The sequence below is a fragment of the Giraffa tippelskirchi genome, chromosome 5, assembly GCF_054371585.1.
Source record: "Giraffa tippelskirchi isolate mGirTip1 chromosome 5, T2T-mGirTip1v1.2.pri, whole genome shotgun sequence".
Taxonomy (NCBI): Eukaryota; Metazoa; Chordata; class Mammalia; order Artiodactyla; family Giraffidae; genus Giraffa; species Giraffa tippelskirchi.
Window position 1 is genome coordinate 27994727 of NC_137279.1, and position 24240 is coordinate 28018966.

The 24240-nt window shown below is 61.3% G+C and overlaps 2 protein-coding genes across 9 annotated transcripts in view; one reads left to right on the top strand and one right to left on the bottom strand.

The window, feature by feature from the left end:
• On the top strand, positions 1–22777 carry SAMD11 (sterile alpha motif domain containing 11). 4 transcript variants are annotated; one of them, XR_014053146.1, is made up of 15 exons: positions 38–1044; positions 2145–2236; positions 5798–5979; positions 7377–7427; positions 11318–11442; positions 14343–14432; positions 14607–14741; positions 16546–16708; positions 17647–17762; positions 17978–18056; positions 18139–18653; positions 18881–19005; positions 19317–19427; positions 19541–20063; positions 21925–22777. XR_014053146.1 is itself a non-coding variant. In XM_081488128.1 (15 exons), the coding sequence occupies exons 1-15, from the start codon at positions 528–530 to the stop codon at positions 19784–19786; spliced, it is 2550 nt and encodes an 849-aa protein (XP_081344254.1). In that variant the 5' UTR covers positions 38–527; the 3' UTR covers positions 19787–20202. The 4 variants fall into 4 exon arrangements, 3 of the variants coding, with proteins under 3 accessions (XP_081344255.1, XP_081344253.1, XP_081344254.1); XM_081488128.1 differs by lacking the exon at positions 21925–22777 and adding an exon at positions 14523–14525 and having other exon boundaries at positions 19541–20202; XM_081488129.1 differs by lacking the exon at positions 21925–22777 and having other exon boundaries at positions 1–88; positions 19541–20202.
• NOC2L (NOC2 like nucleolar associated transcriptional repressor) overlaps positions 20153–24240 on the bottom strand; it is an 11983-nt gene continuing 7895 nt past the window's right edge. For 4 of the 5 annotated variants that reach the window (XM_081488134.1, XM_081488133.1, XM_081488132.1 and 1 more), the window contains exons 13-19: positions 23902–24015; positions 23579–23680; positions 22281–22424; positions 22066–22179; positions 21198–21336; positions 20738–20836; positions 20153–20448 (exon numbers count right to left, since the gene is read on the bottom strand). In XM_081488134.1, the coding sequence (XP_081344260.1) occupies positions 20342–20448; positions 20738–20836; positions 21198–21336; positions 22066–22179; positions 22281–22424; positions 23579–23680; positions 23902–24015 (819 nt within the window). In that variant the 3' untranslated portion in view covers positions 20153–20341. Of the gene's footprint in view, positions 20449–20730; positions 20837–21197; positions 21337–22065; positions 22180–22280; positions 22425–23578; positions 23681–23901; positions 24016–24240 lie in introns of all 5 variants that reach the window. The other variant, XM_081488131.1, reaches the window with a different exon arrangement.

The window sequence follows — 24240 nt, forward strand, 5'->3', positions numbered from 1 at the left end:
GGGCCGTTTAAATGGGCCAAGTTGTGGCGGCGGCGGCGGCGCGAGTCTCCCAAGTCCCCGCCGGGCGGGCGCGCGCTGGAGTACGCGGGTGCGCGGCTGGGACGGTGGGGCGGGGCGGGGGCCTGGGACCCTCGGGCGGGGCGGGGCACGCGGCCGGAGGCTGCACAACTCCTCACTGCCCGGCTCGGCCCCGCGGGCGCAGCAGCGAGCCGGGCGCCGGGCCGCCCCAGGGGGCGCGGGCGCAGGTGGCCCAGCGCCCGGTGGAGCCCCAAGGCCCTGGAGCTGCGGCGCTGGGCAGGTCGATCAAGGATCGATAGAGCTCCGGCAGCACCATGGCTCGGGCGACAGAGGCCCTGCTAGCCGGACGGGCAGCGGTCCGAGGTGGCCCGGCTGGGGCGCAGTAGCGGGGAGGGCGGGTGTGCAGCCAGGAGGCTCCTGAGTCCCGGCCCTCGAGACCCAACTCCAGCCCGGGCCGGAACAAGTTACGCCGGCGGCGGAGGGCCAGGCTGCCGGAACACAGGCCCATCATGCCGGCGGTCAAGAAGGAGCTACCCGGCCGCGAAGACCTCGCTCTGGCTCTGGCCACCTTCCACCCGACCCTGGCAGCGTTGCCACTGCCGCCGCTGCCTGGCTACCTGGCGCCACTGCCCGCCGCGGCCGCCCTGCCCCCGGCCGCCTCGCTACCAGCCGCGACAGCGGGCTACGAGGCGCTGTTGGCCCCGCCGCTCCGTGCCCCTCGCGCCTACCTGAGCTTGCATGAGGCCGCCCCGCACCTCCACCTGCCCAGAGACCCTCTGGCCCTCGAGCGCTTTTCGGCCACTGCGGCCGCGGCACCGGATTTCCAGCCGCTGCTGGACAACGGCGAGCCCTGCATCGAGGTGGAGTGCGGCGCCAACCGCGCGCTGCTCTACGTGCGCAAACTCTGCCAGGGCAGCAAGGGTCCGTCCATCCGCCACCGCGGCGAGTGGCTCACACCCAACGAGTTCCAGTTCGTCAGCGGCCGCGAGACGGCCAAGGACTGGAAACGCAGCATCCGCCACAAAGGTGCGGCCGCCGTGGGGGCGCGGACCGCTTCGGTCCCTCCCCTCCGCTCGCTGAGGACCCGTGGGTCCGGATCCCCCTCGTTCTGCCACCTGGGAGACTCCAGTTCTGCCTAGAGAGGGCGCTGCGACTCTGGGGCCGCCGCAGGGACACCCCCTTCCCCCAAGCACGGTCGCCTTGTTGGACCCGGGCTGAGCACCCTCGGCCTCCGTGGTCCCCCCAGCGCTGGCCGCAAGAGCCGGCGGCTCTTTCTGCCCGGAAGGTCTTTGCGGGATTCTTGGGCCTTCAGGCTCCGGGGAAGTTTACGGGAACTCGGGAGAGCGGGCGGGAGGCCAACTCGGCAGGATACTCCCCTCCGGGGTCGAGGAGCCACGGGTTCTGGCGGGAGTGGAGGGACACAAGTGAGGCCGGGTGCGGACGCGCGCTGGTAGAGAGAACGGCAAGGTGCATGGATGGCGCAGGCAGGTGGGGGCTGCGGGGGCGCGCGTCGGGGCGGGAGCGCGCGTGGAGCAGAGTGGCGGCGGGGCTGGGAGCAGTCTCTAGGGCTCCGCAGGAGTCTGGCTCCAAGGCCGCGACGTGTGGGCGCCAGAGCGGGCATGCGGAGGGAGAGGGGGTGAGCGCCAGTGGGGGGGTGGGGGATAGTTAGAAAGTTAGGGACTCAGTCACGCTCGTCGACTCTGGGGCTCGTGGCTCCGCGGGGTCAAGCGCAGTCCCGGGTCCTGACCGCGCCGCTCACCTGCGCCGGGCCCGACCTCCATGGTCCAGCTCCGGATTCCCGCGGACCTGCTTGGAGAGGGTGGAGCGCGGGAGGAGGGGCGCGCGGAGGCGGGGGAGGAGGGGGGAGAGACCGCCCTGCGTCAGGGGAGGGCGCTCGCCGGATCTTGAATTCTGAGCTCTGCAGATCCCCGCGACGTCTGCGAGGGTGGGGTGGGCGGCGAGGCCGGGTGTGGGTTCGGAAGTTGGACCGAGGCGGGTGTTCATACTCGTGGCGGGAGGGAACCCGGCCTTACCCTTGGCAGCGCCCTGGAAGCATGCCCGCGTGCCCGGCCCCACCTGTGCCCGGCCCCGCTCCCTTACCGGTCCTGCCTCGGCTCTCCTCGCAGGGAAAAGTCTGAAGACGCTTATGTCCAAGGGGATCCTGCAGGTGCATCCTCCGATCTGCGACTGTCCCGGCTGTCGAATATCCTCCCCGGTGGTGAGATGTGGGAGAAAACCTGGGGCTTCAGGGTCTTGTTTCTCCGCTGCAGAGCTTGGCCTGTGTTTTCTAGGATCAGTCCTAACCTCAGCCCTGCCAGTGGGCAGGAGGGAGCCCTTAGGGGCAAATAGAGGAGAGGGCTTTGGTGGGTATGGTGGGGCATCAGACCCCATCCTCCTTGATTCAGGGCCCTGCCTATCCTGAAGCCTCTCTTTGGGAGCCCGGGAACTGCTTCTCCTGAGGTCCTGGGGACAGCCCGTGGTGTGAAGGACTCCTCCCTGGACAGTGTCATCTGATCGGGGCCTAGGGACTTTGCCTTGTTACAGGTGTGTGTGGGGGGTGTGGGGAGAGCGCAGTTTCACCATGTTGGCTGGCCCAGCCTGGGAGAGGAGCTGGTCCTAAAGGGACACTTGTTATAGGATGTGACAGTGTTGGCCAGCCTGGATGGACATTCTGGGGTGGCCACAGGCTTGGATGTGAGTGACCTGCATGTCTGGATGCCTAGGGCTGGAGCCCTGTGGGACAAGGCCAGGGATGTCCAGGAGTGTCTGAGGATACAGCCTGGTCTGGGGCACAGTAGGTGCAGTGTGGGCCTTGGTGTCAAGAGAACTGCAGCTGGAAGCTGGTGTGGGGCCTCCAACCCAGTGTAGAAGTCTGTTGAGCCCTCATTAGCCTGAGGGGGTGGGGTAGGCAGGAGAGCTGGGGCCTGTGCCTGCCTGGAAGCACTGCCTTCCCCCTCTCATGCCCTCCAGGCAGCAGTGGCTGGAGGCTCCATCTGAAAATCTTGTCTTGAGAGGGACAGTCTGAGCTCCTGGGGGAGAGCCCATGAGGACCACGGTTCCTGGCACCACTCAGCAGCCCCCTCTGCCAGGAAGGCCTGAAAGGACCCTGCAGGCGGCCTTCAGCTTGTTTACTTTGGACTGGTGGCAGGGCGGGGGCGGGGAGGTCTTGGATTCCTAGTGGGCCTTGGGGGTGGGCAAGCCAGAAAGCCACAGACAAACCTGTAAAGACACACAGGCTGGGCAGGGGAAGGGGACAGAGCTGAGCTTCCCCACTTGCCCACCCCACACACTGGCTCGAGCTCATTGTACTCACAGGCAAGCCTACATGCAGAGCCCCCCAGACAGAGCATGTGCACAGACAGCCTACCTTTGCCCAAAGCCACCACACCTGCCTGGGGCAGGAAGCTGAACTCCCCTTCACTTCTTAAGCAGCTGGTGCCAGAGAGGATACCTTCCAGGCTGGTCTGGGGCCTCTGCTGGTGGGAGGAGCCCTGTCTCTCCCACCATCCCCTTCTGAAGGTCTCCCACAGGAGGGAGTGGGCAGGTGGCCTGAGCCCAGCATCAGTCCTGTCTAAGACATTTCTTGATGGGAAGGCCAGGTTGGGCCCATAGCCCAGGGCTGCCTACCTGTCGGGCTCCCAGGTCCCTGCCCTGCATGAGGGACGGCTCAGACCTGGGCCTGCCTCTCCAGAGCCTGGTCGCTCCCAGGCCATCCCTGTGCCTCTCCCTTAGAAAGGTTGCATGGACCCCCTTGTCTTTCCAGCCCCCACCTTTTTCACACAGGCTGTTTCCCACTACTGCCTATGGCCAGGTCCACAGATATGCACACACTTCTAAATCTCAGAATATGAGTGTGCTCACAGCACAGGCGGCGTGCCGCTGCCTCCACGCCCCACCCTTGCTATCTGAGGAGCCAGTGCTTGACTGGGACAGGGGCTTAGCACCCAATTCTTAAATCTGTGTGCTGAGTAGGGGTCAGCAGCTGAGGTATCTGGTGTGTGTGGTAGGCAGTTGTGTCCATGTCCTTGGCTCAGGTCAGGACTGCTCCTCCTGGTCCTTCTTCCTCAACTCCCCACTGCCAGAGCCATTCCAGGCCACTGTAGCTGGTATGGCCTCACCCAAGTGGCAGCCTTACTGCTCTGTTTCCCTCTCCTCATCCTTGTCCCACAGATGAGAAGTAAAGGGAAGTGCACTGAAAACTTTTTCTTCAGGGAATAGTTTAGTTGAAGCGGAAAGGCTGGAGAGGAGGTCCTGGTACTTGGCCTACAGCAGGCTAGAAAAGGGCAGAGCTGAGGGGCTTTGCAGCCAAGCTCACTCCAGACAGGCCAGAGCTGTTGAAAACCCTGCCCTCCAGAGCCTGGCTGGAAGAGGTATGGGGCCCAGTCGGTCACCCCCTGCGCCTCCCTGCCTCACTGAAGCTCTGCTGTCACTGGTATAGCTTGGAGCCAAGGCCAGGGTCTTAGAAGCTTGAGGGGCCCCCCATTTTGTCTCGCAGGCCTACCCCCAACTTCACTGCTCCCTCCACCCCACCTTCCCCAGTGCTGCCCAGTCTCTCACTGGGAGTGTGTTGAAGAGAGGACCATGGCACACCTCCTGAGTGGATTTGTGAGGGCAGGTGTGGCAGACTGTGGCTCCCCGACCAGTGTCAGGGGCACTGCCCAAATCTGGGACTGGGGTGGGCCATGTGTCTGGAGGTGAGGCTGGTCTGGATCTGAAGAGAACCTCTCCTCTGGAGGATAGGGCTGTGGCAGCCGCACACAGCTGCCCTTCAGATCCAGGGGGACACTGTGGGGAGGGATGAAAGCCCCCTGGATACCTTCCTCCTCAAGCTCCTGTGTATGATGGGGACACATTGTCCTGGCAACAGGAGGGAGGAGTCCTAGAAGGCCTCAGTCACTGAAAAGATGAGAGAGAATTAGATAATCCCAAGGTCCCTGCCACCATCCTGAACCAGTAATTATTAAATAAGAAAAAGCCTCCAGCCTACCAGAAAACGGGAGCTCTTCTTTTCTGGGGTGGCGGGAACTGCAGACACCAGTGGGTGCCATGCTATGCAGGGCCCTGTGCAAGAGCTGCCAGTATGTGTGCAGGCTCTGGGCCCTTCTGTGGAGGCTCTGCTCCCTGCTCACACTGGGAGCAGGGGAAAGGTGCACCTCGTAGAAAAACTCTGAATCTCGTAGTTCCTGACCAAGGGGATGGGTCCCCCCAGGGCACATAGAACAAAGGGCCTTGGCTGCCAGATGACCTGTGAGCCAAAGGTCTGCAGTTTACAAGGAGTCAGCCCCAGACTCCAGGCTTCAGACACCCCTGAGCTGGGCTTCATTTGGCACTAAGCATCGAAAGCGGGCTTGGCATGGGTAGGGGTTCACACAGAGTCTGAGTGGGATTGCCAGGTAGACATGCATGCAGAGGTAACTGCATGGGGTCAGGACACACAGCATCCTGCGGGTGCTCACAGCCCTTTAGGGGCTGGGAACACCGGGTTGGTCCCCAGCAGGCGTCCACACACAGGCTGAGCACCTGTGAAGGGGCTGGGCCGAGTGTGGAGTCTGGACAGGGCAGTGCCCATATGCTTACTCCTGAGCCCCCACCAAGGTGGAGTGGAAGGTAGTCTCTGGACGGGTTTGTGAAGGAAGCCTTGCCTCCTTGCTCTTGTCTTGGCCTCTGGCCAGTTGTGAGTGTCCTGGAGGGCTGGAGGCCCCTCTGCTGTAGGTGGGGGCGCCCAGGAGGCTGAGCAACACGGTTTGGCCTAACCTTCCTCTCCTCCCTCCCTGTCCAGAACCGGGGGCGGCTGGCAGACAAGAGGACGGTTGCCCTGCCCCCTTCCCGGATCCTGAAGAAGGAGCTGACCCCCAGCTTCTCAGCCAGTGATGGCGACAGTGATGGGAGTGGTCCAGCCTGTGGGCAGCGGCTGGGCTTGAAGCAGGAGGACGAGCCGCATGTCCATATCATGAAGAGAAGGTGCTTCAGGGACCAGGAGGGGAGGGCACGCGGGCTCTGGCAGGGGTGGGGTCTCCAGGCAGCTGAAGGCCAGGTCAGACCTAGAGGTGGAGAGCCTTTGCCCTGAGGACAGGGCCCCAGCTTAGCTTCTATCGTCTCCATGGACGCTGACAGCTGCTGCAGGTGAAACAAAGCCTGGACTCCCAGGGACATGCCTCAGGACCACTGTGAACCTGCCTTGCCCCCACCTGGGGGCCGAGTGCCAGGCCAGGACTCAGTGGGATCATTGAGGAGCAGGCACCACCAATAGTCATGACCAGAGCAGACCAAGGAGGGTCCATGTGGCCTGTGTGGGGAAGGGCCAAGGAGGGGCAGAGCCACTGGGTTGAGGAAGGAGAAAGTATCTCAGAGGAGAGTCTCATGCCACCACAGCCAGGCAGGGAGGAGGGAGCTGCGTGGATCCTCATGGGAGCACCCCTGACACACTCACTCACTCTCTTTGGAGTGGCCACTCCCTTGGCTCCTTACTATCTCCCCCAGGCTTGGGGCCACCATTCCTGACCTCCCCCTTTCTCCCCTCCCTCCTGGCAGAAGCCTCTCCCTCTGCCCACTCACCTCTTTTTCCATCCATCCATCCACCTATCCATCCATTGTCGTCTGTCCAGCATGTCATATGTATCCCCAGAATTTCCAGGCCTTTTTCCTGCTCAGTCTTTTAACATATTCTAATTTCTCCTACCCTAACCCTCTTGGACACCAGAGAGCCCCCCTCCCAGACCCCACTCCCACCTGTGCTGAGGGAAAGCACCGCGTGGGCCTGCCACCACCCTCCCTCAGCCCACGGGTCTTCTCAGGGACACTGCTGTGGGTGAGAGAGTGGGCACAGCACAAAGCTATTTCCTTGCTTGACCCCTCCTACCTCTGCTGTGTGACTGTCACTTTCAGGAGGTAGCTTGGTAGTGGCCGAGACCCACGGGCCACCACCGGAGCCAGTGGTGGTGGCCATGGGGTTCATTCCTTGACCTGGTTCCCAGCACCCCTGGAGGAGCTCTAAAAACTAGGAATTTGGGTTCAGTCACAAAAGTGGCACATGCAGAGGAAGTCACAGCCCCCACCCCTAGCACAAGTGGGGCCTCTGCTGGCTCCACCAAGAGGCAGAGACATGGGACCTCAGTTCTGTCCTTCCCAATTCCTTGTCTGGCGAGCCCTGGAGCAGGTGCCTGCCCTGTGGGTCTGTCCTGGCGGCAGCTGCCAACGTGTTGAGCTGGTACTAGATGATGCTAGAGGCGGTTCTGAGGCAGCCCAGTTCCCTTGAGGCTGGCACTCCAGGGAAGACACAGGGCATGCCACATACATGTTCTGCTGTCCACATACTGAGTCCTGGAGGCCACACTGACCCTCTGCTTCTCTCCTTGCAGAGTCCATACCCACTGGGACGTGAACATCTCTTTCCGAGAGACGTCCTGCAGGTAGGGCCGGGCCTGGGCCAGGCTTCCCTTACATGTTGTGCATGGGCAGCGCAGATCCTTGTGGCTCCATGTCCTCTGGTTCTGACTCTAAATCCCTCCAGCCTCCCTCCCCTCCTCCTCTCCTTGGTCCATGGTCTATTGTTGACTTGTGCCTAAACTGTGACAGCAGTACAGATATGGGTTCTGGGCCCAGCCCTGAAGCCAGAGTGTGCTCCCCCTCTCACATCTGAGCCCATCTGCCCAAAGATAAGGCCATGCCTGCCCCCTCCCACTCTCCCAGAGACCTAACAGAATGTGAGAATGGTGATGTGTGAGTGGGGTCTTGAAGGATACATAGGAACTCACTAGGGAAAGGGGGTGTCTACAGAGACATGGAGGAATGAGGGAAGGGGATGTGGGAAGGGAGGAGGGGAAGCTGGCAGGCCTGGTTTAACTGGGTGCTAAAGGGTCTTAGATACTGGGCCTGTTGGGCATTTTCCTTCAGGCAATGGGGAGCTACTGAAAGCTCTTGAGCAGAGAAGTGGTTGGTGTATGCTTTGACAAGGTCCTGCTGTAGGCCCCATCCAGCAGGTTGGGGGTTCGCTCCAGTCCGTGGAAGGGCTGCAAATTCAAGCCATAGTAAGGAGATAAAAATGAGGAGACCTGATGTGGAGATTGGGGGTGTTGGGGAGACCCAAGTCCCCCATCTAAGAAGGTCAGGATGGAGCCCTGGCTATGGTGTCTGGTCAGTGGGATCAAGTATTAGCCCAGGGCTTCCAGGGAAGGCACAGGACAGGCCCAGCCGAGCAGGCAGTGGGCATCCAGTGCCTTTGGGCCCTTCTCACAGCCTGGCTCTGTGCCAGATGTGTTATTATTTATACTTCTGAGAATGTCTAGGTCCTGGAGCCAAATTACAATGAAAACGTCTTTAAACTTATTTCCACCTCATTTTGAAGTTGCCTGCTCAACTGATCATTTTTATGAACCGTCATGAATGTTGATGACATTTTATGAGCCTTTCACTTGGGAAGCTACATGAGAAATTTGTCAGTAAGGCCTGTAGGGGAATCCCAGGCTGCTCTTCCCCTGCCTGCAGCCCCCTGCTCACCCTAGCTGGCTGTGGGACGTGGGAGAGGGCCCAGGTGTCCAGACACAGTAAGAGGCCAGGTCCCAGTGTGTGGCGGACCCTCAAAACAGCTGCGATGATTGTCTGGATTTTACCAGAGGGGAGATTGGGGGGTTAGCCAAGAGGACTTACAGCCCCTCTGCCCCCCACCTCACTCTGCTGTGGCACCCCGGCGTCTGGCCAGGGAGGGCTGAGCAAGCTCACAGCACAGCTGCTTCACACACCCCCACCTCAGCTCTGCCTTTGTCTCTTCCTGGCTCCTTTTGGCCCGTCCATGTCTTTCTGTCTTGAGTCTGCTGTCTGTCCTTCAGGCTCTGTCCATATGTCCATTTGTTCTTTCTATCCTTTCTGTCTATCCAGTAGTGCCTGTCCTTGTGTGTCCATCTCCTTCTGTCTAGTCCTCTGACTTCATCCATCAGTCTTCATCTGTCTATCTGTCCCTCAGTTCCACTCATCTATGCATTCACCCCCATCCCTCTGTCTGCCTGAGTCTGCTGTAACCACCTGCCCGGTTGGAGCTCCCCCTTAAGCCCCGTGCATCCAGGGCAGCAGGCAGGAGATGCGGGCCCTGTCCTCCTGAGGCCCCTGAGCTGGCCAGGAGATGGACAAGGACTGGACAGTATACCAGGCACTGGAGGGGCCCCTCACGGGGAGAAAGGGTCTGATGGTTCACACATTTAAAAAAAAATAATTTTATTTACTTATTTCTGGCTCTGCTGGGTCTTGGTTATACAGGCTATTCTCTAGTTGTAGCGCTCGGGCTTCTCAATGCAGTGGCTTCCCCTGCTACAGAGCATGGGCTCTAGGGTGTGCAGGCTTCAGTAGTTGCCACATGTGGGCTAAGCAGTTATAGTTTCTGGGCTCCAGAGCACAGGCTTAGTAGTTATGGCACATGTTGCCCATGGTATGTGGGATCTTCCCAGACCAAGGATCAAACCTATGTCTCCTGCATTGGCAGGCAGATTCTTTACCACTGAGCCACCAGGGAAGCCCTCTTCATGGTTCTTTACATAAAACCCGGCATAATTTGTTCAGTGAACGACCGAGTGACCACACAGGTTTTCTGGGGCCAGGCCATGCTGTCTTGGAGTTCATGGGGCAAGCCCCCAAGGCAGGAAGCAGAGGTTTGATGTGTGGGCTGTGTCTTGATTCCCACAAGGCATCACCTCTGTGGAGCCGCAGCACCACCTGAGTGTCTGAGGGACAAGCTGAAAGAGTTATTGGCCACAGCGGTGGTGAGCACTGAGCCAGTCCCTCAGCACTCAGCTGAGGATTCACGGGAAACAAATGAACAGGCCTGACCCCACCTTAAGTCTCTGGGGGGGTTGGTCCACCTCCTGCAGGAGTCCTGGGGATGCCAAAAGGAGGTTCTCTCAAGGGAGAACTCTGTGGCGGCAGCAGTCCTGGCACTAGGCAACCCTACCCCTCCCTGGTGCTGAGGACAGCACTTCTCTCTTCCACCCCCGCCCCCCACATTGATGAGGATGATAGAGAGGATGAGAATTGCTGCCAATTAATCCCATAAAGTACTTACTGCCACCCCACCTGCCCTCTTGTTTGCATGGGGGGGCACCTTCTCTCCTTCAGGGAGAGGAGGTTGGGGATAGAGAGAGAGCTTGCATCAGGGTCTCCCAGTGGCTCTAGAGCCCAGCCCTGGAGGCTTTGGTGCTGAAACTGATCTGCTTAGGGGCCAGCTCTGGATTAGCCTGCTCCGGCCACCCTGGCCGGGGCGGGGGCGAGGGGGGGCGCCTGGGGGTTATTTAATGAGGTTTAGGGTTGGTTCCCAGGTCACTTGGTGGAGGCCCCCCTTGAGGTGGCCCAGCCAGGAGGCTGCTCCGTTACAGGTGGGCTGGGGAGCGAGGGTGCTGGGGAGGGATGTGCCGCAGGGTAGGCTGGGGTCCCTCCCTGCTCCTCTTCTGTCCTGTCCCAATTTCCTGCCACTTCAACTGCGTCTGCAAGGTGGCAGGTACCCTTCTCTGTGCTAACAGAGATGCTCTCAGAACCCCAAGGGCAAATGCCGTGGGGGCCATTTCCTCCCTCTTTTGTCTGGGGTTCTGTGGTATAGGCAGTGAGCTGATTTAACAGGAAGAGCAAAGAGAACAAAATTAAATTCCTGTTTATCCCAAGGTTCTTGGTGGGGAGCCCTGGGAAGAGCAGAGTGTCCTGAGCACAGGCACACTGGTGACTACTGTGTGCATCTGTGTCTGTGTGTGTCTGCAGGTCCGTGTGAGTGTGTGTGTGTACGCCCATGTATGTCCCTGGATGGGCACACATCTCATTGGCTGCAGATTTTGGTCTCAACCTTGGTTTCTGTATTTGAAAAAACTGATAGTCCGTGGGTGGTTGGAAGTTTTAGTTGCAATAGCATATGCACAGGAGCAAGTGCTGGGTCCACGTGTCCTCTCTGGCAGCCTTCTGCCAGCCCTGGTGGGACCTGGCTGCCGCCCAGAGCAAGAAGCAAGGACAGTGGCCGGTCTCTCTGGAGAGAGCAGAGTCCGGACAGGGCCAGCCCTGCACTCCACACGGACCCTCCCTGGGAGCAGCAGTGGGGTCTGAGTGCAAGGCTGCCATGTTCAGCAGACACTTAGCAGGTCCTGGTGGTCCCAGATGGGGCCTGCGTAGGTCAGGGTGAGACTCCAGCACCCACGAGGAGATGGAGATGCTCACAGGAATGGTGTGCACAAGGTGTTGTCACACTCAGTGTCCCCTGGGCCACGCATGCTCACACTCAGGCTCAGCCAGGAGCCCTGAGGGGTCTCACCTTCCCTGTCTTGCTTCGCTGCAGCCAGGACAGCGACCTTCCCACCCTCATATCCAGCGTGCATCGCAGCCGCCACCTCGTTATGCCTGAGCATCAGAGCCGCTGTGAATTCCAGAGAGGCAGCGTGGAAATAGGCCTGGGAGCCGCAGGTGAGGAGCCAGGGCAGCGCTGGATGAAGCAGGGCTGCCAGGCTGCGCAGAACAGCGTGAGGACAGCCGCCTCGCAGCCTCCCTGCGTCTCTGCTCAGCGGCTCCGGATGCCGCCACCCCCAGCAGCCTTGGCGGGCAGCCAGGGAGGCCAGCGGAGGAGGCGGGAGGTGGCGAAGCCGGCTGTCCCCCGGGGCTCCGTGTGATGGTAATTGTGTTAATCCCAGCCAGCCGGGCAGACAGGAGGCGGAGGCGGTGGCTCCACTGTGGCTGCTGCTGGGGTGGGCTTGGAGTGGCCAGAGGCCACAGCTACCCCCTGCTCCCAGGGGCAGATGGAGGCAGGACATTCAGGGAGCGCAGGCCTCACGGAAGCACACACCTGGGCATGACTCGTGGATGGGCAGGGATACACTCTGCACACACAGGAGTGCTCACCGACCCCAGAGCCAGGGCCCCTGGAGAGAAGGGTCCACGTCCTGAGAAAAGAGGGGCTGGGGCAGGAGGGTGCGCGCCCGGGGCTCTGTCCCTATGGAGGGCTAGCTCCTGGAGGCAACAAGAGCTCGGAGGGAGGGGGCAGCTTGCTGAGCTTTGGCTGAAGGGGGCTGGGGGTGCCAAGAGGAGCTTGCAGGGGTCCCTTGCTGCCCTATGGACCAGGGCAGACCCAGGAAGTCCCCAGCAGTGGCTGTAGCTCTCAGGAAAGCTGGGCAGGGAATGGCCCATTCTGGGACCCCTGAATACCCCCATCAGGCCCTCCAAGTGTGCTGGTGCCTGGGTAGGCCTCTGGGGGGATGTGGGGGGCTGCTGCTCCTGGAGCTGAGTTGGAGGCTCTGAGCAGGCGGCTGATAAAAATCTAATTGCCCCATCGATCGGGTGAGCCTCCAGAGTCCCACAGTGATTGAGATATTCGGAGCCAGCGGGCCCCCCGGCTCCTGCACACGTGGAGACCTCCTCATGGTGCCTGGCCTGAGTGTGTGTGTGCGCCCCGGGCCTGGCCAAAGGCTTGGGCTTCCACTTAGGCCCGTGTGACATGTGTGTGTCAAAGTGCCTTCACTGTCTTCCTGCCGAGGTACAGGACCCACATATGAGCACTTCACGGGTCACATGTGGTCTGTGTGAAGTGCCATGTGTGTCCTGTGTCCAGGTTTCATCCAGGTCCTGCCCTCTTCTTGGGACTCTAGTCCTCATCAGCTTCCATGTCTTCCTGCCAGCCCCTGGGTGGAGGCCTCGGCCTGTTCTCACCTCCTCCTCCCCAGGAGCACGTGTCAGCCCTGTGTTCACCTGAGCAGGAGGGGTCAGGGAGGACTGGGCTTATGGTGGGCCGTGCAGACATCTCCTTATGGTGTGTGTGTCTGTGAGTATATGCGGCCCTCATCGGGGACTGGTGAGCCCTGGACCCCCATGGCAGGACCTCTCTATGACCGTGCGCATGGGTCTCACTGTGGGCCCGCCTGCCACCCCCTCCCAAGCACCTCTGCCAGGCAGAAAGGAGCCATCATGCTGCCAGAGAAAGGGGAGGGGTCTTCCCACTGTGGAGAATGAGAACTGGATCGAGGGAAGTGGAAGCACTGGGGTATTCGCTGGGTCCCCAAGGGGTACGTGCAGGGTCCGGTGCAGGCAGCAGATGTGGACTCAGCCCGCCCCAGGCTTGGCACAGTTGGACGCTGCAGCCCTGGTGGCGCTGCTGGCCGGAGGCTCTTTGCCTTCCTCAGGGGCTTCATGATGGTTGAGCACCCCCTACCCATCCTACCAGGTCACTAAGGTAGGACCCTCTGTCTGGGCTGTGGGGACCTCGTCCTCGTTCCTCTCAGGGCAAGGCCTGGGGCTAGGCCACTGGGCCCAGACCAGTGGCAGGAGGTGGCTGAGATCAATAAGTTATTAGCACCATTCTGTCAGCTGTAAAGTGGAGATTGATCGGCACTCCACTGCTGCACTTCCTCGCCTGATAAAAATGACAGATTAAGGGAATAAGAAAAAGGAATTAGGCTCTGGAGCTGACCGCAGGGTTTCTCAGTAGCTCCCCTTGCTGAGGTGTCATGGTGGGCCTGGGTCACTGAGGGGGTGGCCCCTTCACCCAGATGACCTCATGAGGAGGGAGCGGAGCCAGGAGCGCAGGGTTTGGACTGGAAGCTGACACAATTGCTGAGCTGTTTCACAGAGACCTCCCAGACCTTGGTCTCAGGAGGGAGCCTGGCATCAGGGTGCCAGAGGCTGGGGTAGAGAAAGGCTGACTCCAGGGGATTGGAAAGAGGACTTTAGGATAGGGGTGGGGCGGGCTCTGGGCCACATGAGGGGCTGTGCACAGTGGGTGATGGGGTGCCTTTGGGCGCTTAGTACAGCTGGACAGGTAGTGTCCTCGGGCTTTCTGGGGGCAATGATGGGTGTGGCCTGGGGGGAAGGAACCCAGGAAGAATGGATGGGGGCAGATGCACCTGACCTCCAGGGCCTGTGGCCTCTAGGAGGAGGTTGGGTTACCCTGGCAAGGGACCCTGCACTGCTGGTAGTCAGCCACCCCTGCCCCAGGAGGAGAGGTTGGTAAGGTGCGGAGGAGGGCTCCTTACTCTGCAAAGGTGGGAGCAGCACGGTGCCTGTGGGGTCCTGAGTTGCTGCCTGAGGCCATAACCATGCATCTCCCATCACATCTACACACACTCAGCCCAGAGGCCAGGGTCTGGACTGTCCCATTCCCTCACTCCGACCCAACCCTGCTGCACTGGGCAAGGCTTGAACCTGGCCAGGACCCATAGGCACCCCTGAGTGATGAGAGCTATGGTTCTGGGCTGAGCTGGAGCTGGGCCGGCACTGAGGCAGGTATTGAGGCCGGTATTGGGGTGGGCAGGAGCTGTTCCTGTCCTGGCCTCTACGAGCACTGAACGCAGGATGGGGTTCACTCTGCCCTCTCCCAGGTGACCTGTTGGGCAAAAGGCTGGGTCGCTCCCCCCACATCAGCAGTGACTGCCCTTTGGAGAAGAAGGCCCGAAGCAAGTCTCCTCAAGGTGTGGGCTTTGCCCTGGGGGATGAGGGAACAGCCACTGGAGAGGGAGGGAGACAGCCTGGACCCTCTGCTGGGTACAATTAGCCAGCAGCAGGTTCTAAGAGGGGAGCCCCTGCTTCTCTCCCTTAGCAGTGTCTAAAGGGGAAGCCCCCTCTCCTGTGTTTGCCCAACCCAGAGACTCTGTTGCTTCCGGAACTAGGGCCCAGCATGGCCCCTGAGGATCATTACCGCCGGCTCGTGTCTGCCCTGAGTGAGGCCAGCACCTTTGAGGACCCTCAGCGTCTCTACCACCTGGGCCTCCCCAGCCATGGTATGTAGCCCCTCCCCACGGCATCATGAGTGTCCACAATGTGCGTTGGACTCTCCCCGTCCTGTTAGGTCTCTGCTCACCCTGAAAAGAGTGGCTGCTGACACTAAGGCTGGGATTGGATGCAGGTCTTTTGGCTCCTCAAATCTTGAAAGCCCTTGTAGGTGGACAGTGAGGCTCACCTCTTCCTCCCTGTTTGGGTAGATCTGGTAGGGAGGGCGGTCTCTCACCAATAAGTCTCCTGAAGGCTCTCCCAGCAGGGCCTCAAATGGCCACTGCCCACTGCCATTTCACAGAGGAGGCAGCTGCTTGGGGGAGCTGAAGGGAGAGTGGAAGGTGGGGGTTTCACCAGGCCCACCATCTGACTCCAGCACATGCAGGTCCTTGTGGGTCCCCACCCCACCCCCCACCCCCACGCTACCCCCCACCCCCATCTGAATGGTGTGATCTGGATGCTGTAGTCCTTCCTGACTCCAGCTGCAGTCAGGGCAGAAAGTCTGTGAGAGAGCGCCAGACCCCTTCTCAGGAGGGTGGGGCCAGGAGCAGAGCAGCAGTCAGCCCCTTGAACGTCCACATGGACGTCTGTCCAGAAGTAGGATGGGCAACAGTTCAGGTTTGGTGGCCCAGCTTTCACTGGTGCTCAGGAGGAGCTCCAGCCAGAAGCACTGCTCCCAGACCGGACACCTGGAAGTCCCCCTACCACCACAGGGGCACCGTCTGGCACCCTGTCCAGCTGCACCCTGGCCTTGCAGACCCCAGCCCAGGGGGAGTAACTTGCCTTTCCTGGTTGGAGCTGGGTGAGGGGTACTTGCTGGGAAAAGGGGCTGGATTTCCTCTCCTTACACAGGCACTGTCCCCCAGGGCAGTCAGGCACCGAGAGCCTGAATAATTCACCAAATGTTAATAATTTAAAAATCTTCCTTTTTAATTGCTTTCCCTGCCCTGCCTGGGGCCGGCTCCGCTGGCTGTGCGGGGGAGGGGCGCCGGCAGCCAGGAGCGGCGCGGAGCCGGGCTGTCAATCAGGCCTCCGCCTGCCGCCCCCGCCGGGAGCCGATGGTAAATAACCGAGGCCGCGGGCGGGCGGGGGCGCAGGGCCCTGCCGAGATCGATGCGGGCGGCCGCGCCGGCTGGGCTCTGCGGGCTGGCACCCAGCCCGGGGCAGGACCCACCTCCGCTTTTCGGGTAATTAATTTATAAACAGGCGGTGGCAGCGGAGCCGGCACAGTGGGGGCTGCGGGGCGGGGAACTCTGAAGTCCGGGCCTGAGCAGGACAGAGGGCTGGGTGTGGAGAGCAGAGTGCCTAGACTGCGCAGTGAGCCCAGGTGTTACCTAGGAGAGGGCTGGAGACCTGCCCCAGCTCCTGGACTCCAGCCCCGCTGCCCCCACACTCCAGCTTTTGCGTGACCCTTCCCCTCACGAGCCCTGCAGTTTGGCTCTTGGCAGTGTCATTTCTTGTCGAAGTCAAGGTTCCTGTACCACCAGCCTTCCCTGCCCGAAGCCTTTCCCTTTCTCCATCCCAACCACGTTTTGGTTCCTAACAGCTCCACATCCCTTATAAATACTCATCTGGCCCCCCTCCCAAGACCAGTCGGTGCAGCCAGGCACTTTGCCTGAGGATGTCTGGTATCTGCCCTGCCCTGTGGCCTTCTGCTCATCTTTCTGTCCTGGTGACCAACCAGCAGGGTCAGTGGCAGAATAAGCTCCCACTCTGTGTTCTTGGCCAATGTCCTATGCTCAACAGGGTGAGGGACATGAGAGCCTGGTGGGGGCTGGCTTCTGGGTCACTGCTGGTGCCTACCCTTCCCAGATCTCCTGAGGGTCCGACAGGAGGTGGCAGCAGCAGCTGCGAGAAGCCCCAGTGGCCTGGAGGTCCACCTGCCCTCATCCACAGCAGGTCAGCGTCGGAAGCAGAGCCTGGCTCAGCACAGAGATGGCACCGGCCCAGCTGGCGCCCCGTCCTTCTCAGAGAGGTATCAGGGTGCCTGCATTGCAGAGAGGCCCCTACATTTCCTGTGCTGGCTTCTGGGCTACACAGCTGCAGGTGGCAGACCCATCAGCTGGTGTCTGCAGGTCAAGTCCACAACCTGCATCTCCCCATCCCAGCCGCACAGCCACAGGGTCCTCAGTGGAAGTGGCGCTGTGCTCGGGCGGTAGACTGTGGGGATGACCGCCCCTCTGGGTGGGGTGTCTTTCTGTTGAGCAGCTGTGGGGCTGAATCCAGGAGCCCCTGAGACAGCTGAGGGCTTTGCTTCCCCAACAGGGAGGTGAGGGGGCTTGAGGCAGATAAGGGGGAGTTGCACGAGGTCTGGCAGCCCCGAGGTCGAAGTCGGGGGAGGGCTGGGGAAAGGGAGAACCCCGCAGCAGCACCGACTCAGACACTGGAGCTGCTGGCTGCACGGAAGAGCCCCCCAGGCTTGTAGGGGCCGGGAGACTCCAGGCAGGAGCTGGGGCTGGAGGACTTTGACTGCTTCCCGCCCCTCCCCCCGGGAGAGCCCCCTTGCACCCGGGCGGAGTTCGCGGCAGCAGCCGCCTCCCGGACCATGGCTAATTGCGCCCGGTCTGCGCAGGGTTGGCTGGGCTGGGCGGGGGAGGGGGCGGGGGCGGTAAAAGGGGGGCCAGGGCCGTGGGGCCAAGGGCTCCCGCGCGGTAATTACCGCCACAGTCGCCGCCGCCCGCCGGGCCAGCGCCTCCGCGCCGCCGCCGAGATTAATTGGCGCCGCCAGCGGGGGCAGGGGCGACCGGAGCCGCGGCGGGCGCAGATCGACCGCCCGCGGGGCCGGCAATTAGCAGAGGCGGCCAGAGCGGGGGCCGCGGGGGCTGGGGCGGCAGTTCCGGGAAGGAGGGGGCCCGAGCCTGCGGCGCGCGCGGCCCAGCAGTCCACAGGGAGCTTTCGCCCTGCCGCCCACAGGGAGCTGTCGCAACCACCCCCCTTGCTGTCGACCCAGAATGCCCCACACATCGCTCTGGGCCCCCATCTCAGGCCCCCCTTTTTGGGGGTGCCCTCGACCCTGTGCCAGACCCCAGGTGAGCAGTAGGCTGGTGTGCGATTCTGTCGCCCCGGCGCGGGGAGGGGCTGTTGGTGCGGGGCCATCGGGTTTGTCTGTCACCGAACCGGTGTCCATCAGTGCTGCTGGCGAACCCACCCCTGCCCTTGTGGAAGCCAAGGACAGCCCGGGGAGGGCCTGGCTGGTCCTGGACCACTCGGCCACCCGGCCTCGTGGTCTGTCCCCTTCCCCCAGGTTACGGCTTCCTGCCCCCTGCCCAGGCGGAGATGTTCGCCCGGCAGCAGGAGCTCCTGCGGAAGCAGAATCTGGCCCGGTATGTGCTTCGGCTGGGGGGGCTGGGTGGGAAGTGGCTCTGCCGAGCTGCCTGACCCCCTGCGGGCTGTCCCCACGGCCAGGCTGGAGATGTCAGCAGAGCTCTTGCGCCAGAAGGAGCTGGAGAGCGCGCACCGGCCGCAACTGCTGGCGCCTGAGGCCGCCCTGCGCCCGCCGGACGGTGCCGAGGAACTGCAGCGGCGCGGGGCCATGCTGGTGCTGAGACACAGCTCCGCGCCGCTGCTGGCCCTGCCTCCCCAGGGCCCCCCGGGCCCCGGGCCCCCTACCCCACCCCGAGAGCCTGCCCGCCGAGCTCCTCGGAAAGGGGGCCCCAGCCCTGCCTCAGGCCGGCCCAGTGAGTCCAAGGAAACAACGGGGACTGGACTCTGGGCACCAGACGGTTCTGAAGATGAACCCCCCAAGGACTCAGACGGCGAGGACTCCGAGATGGTGGCTACTGGAGGCCAGGCCCCCCACCCAGGCCAAGCCCCACCTGGAGGGGCCAGCTCTGAGGGGAAAGGACTTCTCTCAGGGTCCACGCTGCCCCCTCCACTGCCCCTGGGCTTACCCTACACCGTCAGCCCCTTCTTCCACACAGGTGGGCACCCCCCCATGCCTTCAGATCTTTCCATGGGGTGGAAGGAAACCCAGTCCCCCTAAGTCCCACCCAGGGTCTCAGGGAGGGTCTTCATGGAGAGAAAAGTTCCTTTCAGTCATCAATCCAACATTTCTGAATAATTAGGGAGAGCAAAGGTCAGCAGACAGGGGTGGGGTCATAGAAGAGAGCTGGCCAGAGTCCTAGTAACACCCTCTTCCCCAACTCAGGCACCATGGGGGGCCTCTTCATGGATGGGGAGGAGGCCACAGCCCCTGAAGACGTCAGCAAGTGGACAGTGGACGACGTCTGCAGCTTTGTGGGGGGCCTGTCTGGCTGTGGAGAATATGCACCGGTGAGGGGGCACCTGCCCAGGATGGTTCTGAGCCCCCTCATTCCCCTGCTGTGCTGCCCACCCCAGACTTCTCAAAGATGGGGGCGGCAAGGGAGGTACTGGTGAATGCTCCTCCTCCCCTTGTCAGTGCTTCTGCCTCCAGCATGGGCACATGCCCAACAGAGGAGAGTTTTCTTTCTCCTGACGTTTTCCCCAATTTGCACCACCAGCTTCTCTTGGCTCTGCTTTCTCTGGAGAGCCGAGGCCACCCTAGGACACATAGCTCCAGCACTCAGGCCCTAATACTGTGCCGCCCCTACCCCCACCCCCAGGTTTTCAGAGAACAGGGTATTGACGGGGAGACCCTGCCCCTGCTGACAGAAGAACACCTCCTGACCACCATGGGGCTGAAGCTGGGGCCTGCTCTCAAGATCCGGGCCCAGGTGAGCACCTGAAGGGGGCAGTGGTCTCCAGACAGCGAAGGGGCAGCAGGGAGGTTCTGCGTGTGGCTGCACACCAGCAGCCTCACAGGCCCCATTGGGCCGTCTCTCCACAGGTGGCCAAGCGCCTGGGCCGCGTCTTCTACATGGCCAGCTTCCCCGTGGCTCTGCCACTGCAGCCACCGACGGTGCGGGCTTCTGAGCGGGAGCTCAGCTCAGGGGAGCAGCCCCTGTCCCCAGCATTGGCCCCCTCCCCCTATGGGGGGGCGCACCCCCCAGCCAGCCGCGCTTCACCCAAGCAAGAGAATGGAACCATGGCTCTGCTCCCAGGGCCTGCGGACCCTTCCCAGCCTCTGTGCTGAGCTGGTGTCAGACCCAGGCCTTCATGCCAGCTGCTCCCAGGCAAAGGCCCCTCCCCCCACAGCTTATCCCCTTTTTGTTCTGGATGCAAAAAACAATTTTAAACACATGACATTCAGTTTCCACAGACTCTGGGGGTGACTGCAGAGCCTGGTGCAGACCCTGGGGGTCGGTACTCTGCATCCCAGGAGCTGCAGATAAGCCAGAGACCAAGAAGCCACAGAGGCACGTGGCGCTGGCCCCACCCCACCGAATGGCTGTGTCAGCTCGCCTCACCGGGTAGGTGCATTCCCACCTGCCACCATGGGCTGTGGTGGGAAGCGGGCCCCGTGATGGTTTACAGACGCAGCTCCAGGAATTGGACGGTATTTGGTACTTTCTGGTCTTTTATGTTGTAAAAATAAAGGCCTGTCCACCATCTACTGCCCTTTCACCCTGCAGGGGCGCTAACCTCAGGGCCTCTGGGCTCAGCCCCAGTGGAGCAGCAGCACGCCTGACTGCCTGGGGAGGCGGGAACACTGTACAGCAGCCCCCGCAAGACTCTAGATGGGCAGTCCTCAGTCCTCCTCAGAGAGTTGTAGATCCTGCAGCTCGTCCTCTGGCCCCTGGGCCAGCTGCCACAGCTCCTGGGGGTCCAGCCCCGCCTCTGTGTCTGGGCTTTCATCTGCAGGGAGAGAGCACAGCTACATAAATTCTGCTTTATCAGGAAGAAGCCAGCCTCAGAGGTTACTCATCACTAATTAATCACAGCACTAATTAATTTATCGCTGCTGCTCTTGCCGGCTGCCAGAGCCAGCCAGGATGGAGCAGCTGGACCGGTGTCCCCAGGGAGGGGTGTGGGCCCAGCTTAGAGCCAATGGCTCTGCCCACCCACAAGATCCCCCAAGGCAGCCCTGGGCTCCAGACAGATGGGCTCAAAAACCATAGCAGCCCTCATTCTGGGAACCACTTACCCTCTGACTTGCTGACTTCCTCCTCCCCGCTGCTACTACTGCTATCGTCGTCCTCCTCCTCCTCCACTTTCTGCCAAGCTCTTGGGGACCCAGGCATCCCTGGGAACCAAGCACAAGAGCCCATGGGAGTGGACCCACCAGCAAATGCACAGAGGTGGCCGCTAAAGCAGCAAGGGGACTAGGGGCACAGCCTTGTACCACATCTTCCCTTAGGTCTCCTTTGTTCAACTTGAGAGGACCCAGAACTGTCCCCAGAAAGTTGTGGTGGGAGGGGGTGACACAAGGCTTAGGGGCCCGCGTTTGAATTCCAGGAGGGCCCCCACCTCAGAGCCAGCCACATGGCAGGAGGGACAGAAGGGTGACGACAAGCTCCCTTCCTCTGGTTCCATGAGGTGGGAAGCCTGCTAGGCCCACCTGCTCCCATGTCCCCAGCACAAGCTAAAGCTCACTCAGGCCAAACCTCTCTTTGTGAAGTCCGGGGCATCATCCTCCTCCTCATCACTATCCAGATCGAAGAGGTCCTTGAATTCTGCCCTGTCCTCATCCTTCCTGTCCCCCACCTTGCGGCGCTTTACCTCTGGGAAGTTCAAATCTTCCAGCTGGAAGGACGGGGACCAAGAGCAGCAGGTGAGGGTGGTAGCTCACCCACCACAGCCAGAGCCCAACTCACATTCCCACTGATGGCTTTACCCAGACCCAGTCCTGCTCCCTCCTCCCCCCAAACACCCCTCCTCTAGCCTCCAGCCTACCCTCCACGCAAGGACCCTGCCTGGCCACTTTTGGGACAATTGATCAGCATCACTGGGTAGGATTCCTGGACAGCGGTCTCACCAGGCCAGTAAGGAGGTCACTAAGTGCCACTGAAACTCCAACCTTCCTGTTGCCCCCAGTTTCAGCCATCACCCCCAGAACAGATGGCAGCCCACACTTGATACCAGGGCATAGCTGCAGACAGCCACATCACTTGGCACAAAGCCATCCCCTCAGGTCACACCATCCACACCCACTGCTCAGGATCAGACCCAAAGACAGAGCTAGAGCTCTTCCCGTCCCTCCCTGATGGTCCACAGCTGGCCCACATGACAAGGTCAGCCCAGAACTCACCCCCCAAAAGTCCCAGCCCATCAGGCCTGAGAAGGGGCAGCAGATGCTCTGCCCCAGCACAGCCCTGGGGCCTTTCCTCCTAGGGGTCACAGGAGAAGTGCCCAGACTCTACCTGGCCCTGCCCACCATCTGCTCTGTCAGAGCAGCGGCAGCTGGGGGCAGCACCCACCGACCCCCGCTGACATCCTCCCAGCCAAGCTCACATCCCGGAACCCCCGCCATACTCGTTCTTTGCCACTGATCTCCAGCTGAATCTCGCGGTCCCTCAGCTTTCGCCACTGGCTGTAGTACTTGGTAAGCGGGGTCCCCTCCTCTCGAGTTCGCTTCTCCCAGGCATCCTGTGCAGAAGTCCAGGGTCATGTCCCACCCTAGCCAAACTCCCATACACCAGCTATACACTGACTGGGGCCCCTGGGCCTGGGCTCTGGCCCCAGCTGACCACTGCACGCTGATCAGACACGCTGAAGGAGACTCTCTGGCGGCCGCTGCGGATGTGCTCTGCGTTCTCCTGCACCTTCTCAAGCAGCTGGCGCACCTGACGGCAGTAGTTGGCCACCTTGCACTCCCGGAGGAAGGATTTCAGCTGCAGAAGAAAGAGGCTCAGCCTAGCTCCAAGCACAAGGCTGTTCTGTACCCTGTGTGCAGTGACCGCAGACAGGCAGGGGTGGGGCAGTGTCATGGGTTCCTGTGTTTCAGGCCTGGGGGACACTCCTGTGACGGGAGCCCTGGTGCACATGGGCGGGGGGGTTGCTGTGTGACCTCTATAGCCCAGCCCCTGGGGGCCTATGCAAGGCTGATGGGAGAATGCGCACCAAGCCTAGGGGCCAGGTGGAAGGGTGGGCAGTGGCGGGGACAGCATGGATCTACTCTCCAGCATGGATCCCACCCACTGCCTGTCTCTGTAAATAAAGCTGTACTGGCGCATTTGTTCATGCATTTCTATGGGTTTTTTTGTCCTTCCTTCTGTGGGAAAGTTGAGCAGTTTTAAGAAACCATGTGACTGCAAAAGCCTAAAATATTTACCATCTGACTTTTTACCAAAAACATTTGCTGACCCTTTTCTAGACCACGATCCCTGGGACTCAGACACAGCAGGTGCACACACACTATGTGTGGGCAGCCCCGCCCCACTCACCACCAGGCCCAGACAGGTACAAGCTTCCCTGAGATAGGAAGTACCTAGGCTGAGGGTAAACAGATCTCCAAGTGGCCTAGAAGGGGCTTCAGGGAGGGAGGATCCCCCACCCCCCTAAGTATTGCCTGAAGAAAAGCTGAGGTGGACAGCCAGGGCTTCCTCCCACCTCAAACCTCTCCTGTTGCATCACCCAGCCCAGGAGCACCTGCAAAAGCATGCATTCAGGCTAGCCCAACCCAGAGCTGGGGGGCCAAGTCCAGCCTGCTCAACCCCAGCACCTCCAGGCAACCTCATGGCTGCTCTGGACCCTGGGCTGTGGCAGGGTGGAGAGGCACTGGCAGGTCCTGGGGTCCTCGTTGTGCACCCATGCCAGCCCACTCCTCAGGCTCCACACCCAGGGATGCGCCCCAGGGATCTAGCTGCCAGGCAGTGTCAGCAGAGACACCACAATGGCCAGGCTCTGCCACTCATCCCGTGTGGCTAGGACTGCAAAGTCCCACTCCAGCCCCACGTGAGAGGAGCTAGCCCATTAGGAGACAGACTGGTCTGCTCAGGGGTCTGGGCCCATGCAAGGATCCAGGCGGGAGGCAGCGGGCACACACCTGAAGGACAGCGGGCAGCACCAGCTCAGGGAATGCGATGCTGTGAGCCTGACTATGCAGGTACTCCAGGGTGAGGTCATATAGCTGCTCCACCAGGCCATCCTGAGGCAGTGAGGGAGCAGTCAGCATCAGGGCAGATGGGGGCTCAGGCTCACCAGGCTCCCCCAACCCCAGGAGGCCCACAAGGTTCAACTCTGGAGGGCAGTGAGCCTTCTCCTGTCCACACTTATCTGCCTCCAGGCACCCCACACACAGTGCCCTCCAACATCCTGCCATGACCCTGCCCAGGGCATTCCCAGACCCCTCCCGGAGGCTGGGCTCACCCGATATGCCTTCTCCTGCAGGTTGACCTTGGACAGCTTCAGGATCACAGCGAAGTTGATGGGCCTGGAGCTTATACGCCCCGGCCTCCTGTTGAAGTCAACCTGCTGGAAAATCTGTCCCAAGGACCTGTCAGCCCCGCCTGCACACGACGGGACCCTGGGTCCCTGGAGACCCTTCTTAAAACCAAGGACAAGTGGCCAGACGCAGTGCCAGCCCTTCGGCCCCCAAACACAGCCTTTCCCCCCATCAGCTCGAGTTCCAGATTTCTGGTCCCCCAGAGTCCCTCTGCCACAGAGCAGGTCCCTGGCTGAGGGAGTAGGACCAGGGCAGGACCTTCC